Raw genomic sequence first — 6,711 nt, 5'->3', positions numbered from 1 at the left:
TTGGTGCAAAGAGTTTATTAAATTAAAAAAATCAATGCAGAGGGCCAAAAGGATGGGAATGGGTCTAGGACCTCCATTCTCCCTTTAAAAATATAGTAAAATTCACCTCATGTCAAATAGGCAGATGAACCATCTCCTGAAGTCCAGTTGCATCCAAGCCCAAGTCCATCCATTGCCAGCAACGGATGAGGTACAACAGGGGGCTGGCATGTCACCTTCTCTCAGGATGGGAGTGTGTCTGATGGAGAGACCCTTCGCAATTCAAGGGCTGGCAGATGGCACCACCCTTCTTTTTGCTGTGGCTTCCCTTTCTTTGTGTCTCCCAAATCAGTGTCTATTAGCCTCTGAGGTGGGCAGGAAGATGAGTAGTCTCTTTAAAAAGTATTCATGGTTTCTGAAACTCCTTTTAAAAAAGCATGTTCCTCAAATCAGCTGCTTCACACAGGAATTGGCCTCAGTTTCCCTAAAAACAACAACAAAAAACCAAGGGAAAATATTAGGGCACTTTGCTTTCTATTCCTACACTGCATCCACAGTGAGTGCCAACCATCTCTTTGCTACATGCATAACAGGTCACCCATGAGTGGCAGCTGGCCAGGCTCTAGCCAAAACCTCTGTGCAGAATGTCATGCTAATAAAGTTTTAAAAATACAAAACTAAAAGAATTTACAAATTGTGTTCTATAATCTAATGGCAAATGATCCTTCAAGTTATGTTTACTGCATTACTGATTCTTGCACAGGAAGAGTTTCAGAATATGAAGCACTTTCCTAAAGCAACAGAAAAGAGAAGCTGGTCAGGGGTAGGTCAGAAAGCCACCTCTGGCGACAGATTTGGAGATCTGAAGCAGAAAAGGAATCTATGAAGGAGCAGGCAGTTATGCAGGCACTTTAAGTACAGTATACAATTAGATCAAAGAAGAGTTATCATACAATGCCCTGAGGCTCCATCCCTAGAATGCTAGAGGTTTCGTAATACACCTCCATGGTTACAAGCAATCAAAACATGCTTTAAAAAGTAAAATAAAGGTGGAAACTTAAGTTCTCAAGGTCCAGTGCCACTTCCCAGATTCTGAAGATGTGAAAATGCCATCAACTACAAGCCCTGACCCCCAAGAAAGCAGGAGAGGTTGTGCCCATTCCCTGCCTCCCTGGCCAAAGCATAGCCCTTCACCTTGCCAAGCAGCTTAGTCTCCAGCACCCAGCACCTGTCCACACTCACCTGGAGGCAGACAGAGCTTCTCTTAATTCCAGGCTGAAATCAAATGGGACAACAGGTTTGTTTTGCATCCCCACATTTATAAATTAAGAGGAAAAGCAGCTGGGCGTGTACTGCATTAATGAACAATTAGCTGCTTGGTGCTGGGTGACACCATCATGTCTTGATGAGTTTACTCACAGCATCTGGCTGTCCAGCATGGCTGCTGGAACCTTCGATTTGATCCAACAAGAGCAATTCTAATCCTTGAACTTCCTAGAAAAGTTTATGAACATGGAGTGTGCCTGGCAAATGATGGATTTGAGGCTGGAGGCAAAAGGACTATCTCTGTTCTAATTGTAAATGAGGATAGCTGATCTCAAAGCAAAGGTGCATGGAGATGAATGTTGTATAGAGGGCTCCCTACACTCTGTGCTTCTCCTGGAATACACTTGATGTTCTATGCACCCATCCCTCCCCTGCCATTGTGACCTGATTTGCCCCGGGAAGAGCAGAAAGCCACTACTCATGAACATGAGCAGCCAGAAGATTTTCTAAGCACCCAGCATCCATCCTGGTCCAAATCAATCCCACTCTCTACTGCCACCCCTACCTACAGTATATACAGAATGGAGGGGTGGCTGGAACAGGAGGGTTGTCTGATCTGCTTCCTTGAGGGATGTTTCAAGGCCTATTTGTGTGCCTTGACATCTTATGGTAAATGAGACATCAGCCTCCTGGTTACTTCACCCTTCCTGATACCTCTATTATGCTGCTTCTTCCTCCCTCCTACCCCTGGATGATTACACAGCAGCAGTGAGGAGAGGGCTTGCCCTGTTGCAGGCCTCATCTTCAAAATAGTTTTGCAATAGTTTGGCAAATGCACATGCACACACACTCTGAGTGTCCAGAGGCACCAGTTGTGGAATTCAGCTCACCTCTACATGAAAACCCAGAGAGCATCACTGTGTCTCAGAATCTCTGGGAGAGTCAGAGTGCCCTGAGGAGCAAAAGGAAGAGCCGGCTTCTATGCAAGTCTTACCTGACGTCTGGAGTCTTGCCCGGAGTGAACTCGCTCGCCGAGTCCGAGGAGAAGACTGACTTCGGATGCAGGGCTGTGCTGTGACTGATGATGAGTCTGCCTAGAAGAGCCGCCACAGGAGTTTGCAACATTTTATGTTAACTTTGTGGAGGTTTGTGGTTTTATTTTTATATGAGAATGATTTTAGCATTACGTACAACCAATATCACATTTCCAAAATAGAAGCTGTAAAACACCAAAATTGGTGCAGTAACATACACAATAACCGATTTGGTGTTAAGCCTATATAACCAGGGCCCACCCAAGACATTTTGGCACCTGAGGTAGACCCCAAATGCCACCAGGGAAGATCTACATCAGGAACAAGGGGGTAAGGAAGATCAGCATTGGGGTTTGCCCCTGTGGATCCTACTGCCTGATGCAGTTGTCTCACCTTGTCTCATGGGTGGGCCGGCCCTCAATATGACATACAAAGTCATAAGAGAATACAGCAAACTTATCAAACTAAAAGTATTATATACTACATCATGATACATTTGTTTTGGCTGATTTCCCCTCATATCTATTTCTGTTTACCTAAGAAATATGAAATCTGAAGTGAAAAAGGCCTTGTAGGTTATTATTTACACTAGATCACCCAACCAGCACCTGCCTGGTGTCCAGATTATACCAAAAGCACTTCCCTGTAGGCAAAGTATGAAGCAAGAATAAGCCCAATGATACACTCCTGCATAAGAAAGCAGGATGAAACCAATGAGGGCCAGTTACCTCTAAGTGCTCCTGACTGGTCCAGGAGCCCAATTCTGTCCTCCGAGAGCCACAGCCCAGTTCAACAGAGCGAACCCTCTCAGCAAACTTAAGGGAACAGAGTGTCTCACTTGTATTTTTCTCCACAGGAGAGACCTGACCAGGGAGGGAAAAGGGAACATTCATGATTATCCATATTTAAAGCTGAAAGAACCGAGGGAGAAGTGGTGAACTCCTGCTGATGCCTCCCGCTTATAGATCTATGCTGTTTGTCCCCTTTCCCCAAAGGTGCATGAGATGGAAAGCAGGGAGAGAAACAGAAGGAGTCTTGCTGCCCTTTGCAACTTTGGGTTATGCTGGGTTTTTCTTTTTTTCTTAGGCGGGGGTGGGGAATGCTCCAGGGCTGAGATTACACAGCCAAGCACACAAAACATTTTTTAAATATCCAAACAGTGCAGGCAGGGAACTTACACCAGTTGTTGCATGCACAACTGCACATGGCAGTCAAAACAGGAGCGGCCTTTTTGCTAAAGTGTTATTCTGGACAATACGATACGATATGATACACTGTGTGTAGATTGCTAACAAAGAATTTTATTTGTGGTGGGGGCTGGAAATAGTTATTTGTTCTATTGTTACTTGATGTATTGCATTTGTCAATCATTTGTAATAACCGTTACTAACTTTAAAATAACAAGCATCTGGACTGCTCAATACGTTTTTATTATTCCGTATCCAGATATTATTGAAAATAAATAAAAAAATATAGCAAAAGAAAACATCCAGGAATGACATAGCTCTCAAGGAGAAGTAGGCGCATCACACTGCACCAAATACACTGAATATGCAATTCATTATGTGTCACTTGAAAGCCCCCCCCCCTCCATTATGGCTCTTATGGAAGCACCCACCTGGACCATCATGAGGGTCTTGCTGTCACCACTGAGAGAGTCTTGAAGCAGGTAGGTCAGCTTGGAGTTGCGGAATGGCACATGGCCCTGGCGGGAACGCAGGGCATAGATCACATCTCCCAACGCTGAGAGTGATTTGTTGATGTACTGGGCCTCACGCAGCCTGCTCCCCTCTGCACCAGACCTCCCCACACGCTCAGATCCTGCCAGATCGACCAAATTCAGCTTCCCTAGGAGGAAAGAAGTCAGGCACACTTGAACTACAATCCTGAGCATACTTACTTGCTAATAAATATGTTTAGGACTGAGCTATTAGTATTCAACAAGACTTTGGGTCTTGGCAAACAACAGCCAGAGCCATCGATGATCAAGCACCCTTCTAAGATCACCAAGAAACCAAAGAGCTTGACTGTATGTAGAAACTGGTGGTCGAGAACCCAAGGGTTCAGTTACTGGTTTGTCCACAACGGTGGCAAACACAATGCAAAGGAACTATCCCTGGCTACCAGCCAAAGTGATGCCCAGTAATGTTTCTTACAATTTATTCTGCTCAATTAAACCTGGTGGCTCACTGCATGGACCTCTCCTGGACCTTGTCTCAAGTATCAACCGGCCTGAGCTACATTGTCATTTGGCTATCATCTACAAAATTAATTGTCATATCTGTTTCCTATGTGATTCACTTACAACCTAGGTTAGGAGACCATGTTTCCTTCATGGTTGACAACAACTAGGAGTAAATTTCTACCAACCTGTGGTTCGTATTCCTGTGCTGTAATCAATTCCCCTCACTGTGATAATCAGGAGGGCATGAGATCGGGAGCTGTGCTCGTTCAAGTAGGTGCTTTCAGTCACTCGGTTGATATGACCAAATTCAAAGACCTAGAATAAGTGCACAGAGAGAGAGAGAGATGGTCAAGCCACACCTGTCTTCAGCAGCCAGTTCTCACATAGGCCTCCCTCTCTGACCATCATCCCAGGCACTTGGTGCCCATTCAGAGGGCAGCAGGATGCCTGAGCAGCAGAGAGTGCCTTTGCAGAACTTCCCTGGCACCACATAGTCAGTGGAAGTCCTTAAGATTTGTTACACATGAAAACAGCTGAAAACTCAAAGCCCAAGAAACAGGAAAAAAGATGCAGGCTGCACAGTAAACTCAGCTTCACAGTGCAACGCACACAATACTGCCCACATCACATTTTTATATAATCCTATCCTATAAATCAAAGCAGTTTCTGGTACTTGTGTCATAAAATACTCATTAAAATTCTTCATTTATTCTTCCTGTAAATCTCATTTACAGAAGTGAGCCTTTCTGAACTTCCCTCGCCTGGACCTAGACTGGGGGGGTGGTTGACTTGCTATTTAAAGTGAAGCCGCCTTGCCCGTTTTCTAACCTGGTTGATGTCTTCTACACAGTGCACAGGGAACTCTGTCAGGCCTGGCACATAGAGCTGTCCACTACCATCCGGGCACAGTTTGATGTCCAACTTCTCCTGTGGCTCCTTTCCAAGCAGGTCTCTGAAAGAGAGAGGCAAGTAAAATCTTTGTAAGGCTATGTGCTCCAAAAGGACACTTTTCCAGCATAGAAAGATGGGTTAGGGGTGCTGTAGGTGAGAGACAGTTGCCGAAGAAACAGTAACAAATAAGGCACCCAATATTTGATTGCTAAAAGAAAACCCCCACATTGGTTCTCTTGCAGCAGGATCAGGTTCCTTAGCTAAAGAGCTGATTCTTCCTTCCCAAGTTACAAATTGCAGGAGGACAGTGTTCTTCAACCTAAGAGTGTCCAATACCAACACCATTCCAAGTGCTTTGAACAGAGGCAGAGAACAGCTAATGGAGGGAAGGAGGGAAGAACCATGGAACAAGTATTCCTCAGTCAAAGGAAATTTTTTAGCTGAACAAATTCTAAAGAGTTACAATGAACTGCCTTGGCTAAGAGTGCAGCTACCCAAGAGGAACTAAATTCTGAAAACAGATGAACAGAGTTGCCACTGCAAGAGCTAATTCTGTCTCGGGGCTCAGTTCTGAAACTTGCTTCAACACCAGAGCTAGTTTCCAGAGCATCTGAATAGGAATATTAAAACTGCCTATCGGCACATCCATCAACACCACTGGAGCCAGAAGGTTGGACTTTCATGAAGCATTCCCTTGTTATATGGGGCGGGGTCGCTTCTCCTGCAGAAAGCACAAGCTGTTCCACCACTGCCACTGAAATTGTTTACTGGGACATTCAAAACCCAAATACTGAGAAGTATTTGGCATCCTGTGGTTACCTGAGGGCTTCGTTGTAGATCTCAGCCACACTGACAGTGATCTGGTAGTTCCAGTCGGAGGCTTTTGCCTGCACTTCTGAGAAGAGAAGCTGCAGTGCCCGCTGGTTGATTCCTGGGTTTTCGGGAGTTCCCTGGTGAGGAAAATGGAAGGGACATCATGTTCCTTCAATGAATTAACATTACATAAGAAGAAAGGAACACCAGAAAGAGTGTGTGTGTGTGTGCGCGCACACACACGCACACACACACGCTCATGCCAGGCCGTCCAGCACACCATCACTGACTCACTCTGCAGTGCAGTCATCAATTTCCCTTCCCTCTATCCATCTCCCTGCCATCCCCAGCAGCGGGGGGACACACAGTTTTTCTGTAAAAATGCAAAAACAATAAAACCTTATAAAGGCTAAAAGGTAGTATTTTGAACTCTATACCACAAATCCCCCTCAGCCAACATGGAAACACTATACAACACAGTCTGCCCCAAACAGCAGCCAGAAAGCCTAAATAGCAACTGGTGTTTTCAAAAGAATGAAAGGA

General features: G+C 45.1%; 1 protein-coding gene across 6 annotated transcripts in view; it reads right to left on the bottom strand.

The window, feature by feature from the left end:
* KIFC3 (kinesin family member C3) overlaps positions 1 to 6,711 on the bottom strand; it is a 33,466-nt gene continuing 26,755 nt past the window's right edge. For 5 of the 6 annotated variants that reach the window (XM_081921098.1, XM_081921099.1, XM_081921102.1 and 2 more), the window contains 7 exons: positions 6,175 to 6,305; positions 5,293 to 5,416; positions 4,650 to 4,779; positions 3,898 to 4,127; positions 3,008 to 3,142; positions 2,240 to 2,339; positions 1 to 463 (listed from right to left, as the gene is read on the bottom strand). In XM_081921098.1, the coding sequence (XP_081777224.1) occupies positions 438 to 463; positions 2,240 to 2,339; positions 3,008 to 3,142; positions 3,898 to 4,127; positions 4,650 to 4,779; positions 5,293 to 5,416; positions 6,175 to 6,305 (876 nt within the window). In that variant the 3' untranslated portion in view covers positions 1 to 437. Of the gene's footprint in view, positions 464 to 1,221; positions 1,255 to 2,239; positions 2,340 to 3,007; positions 3,143 to 3,897; positions 4,128 to 4,649; positions 4,780 to 5,292; positions 5,417 to 6,174; positions 6,306 to 6,711 lie in introns of all 6 variants that reach the window. The other variant, XM_081921100.1, reaches the window with a different exon arrangement.

This window comes from Podarcis melisellensis (assembly GCF_964234715.1).
Source record: "Podarcis melisellensis genome assembly, chromosome: 8".
NCBI lineage: Eukaryota > Metazoa > Chordata > Lepidosauria > Squamata > Lacertidae > Podarcis > Podarcis melisellensis.
This window is presented reverse-complemented; position numbering and strand designations above follow the sequence as displayed.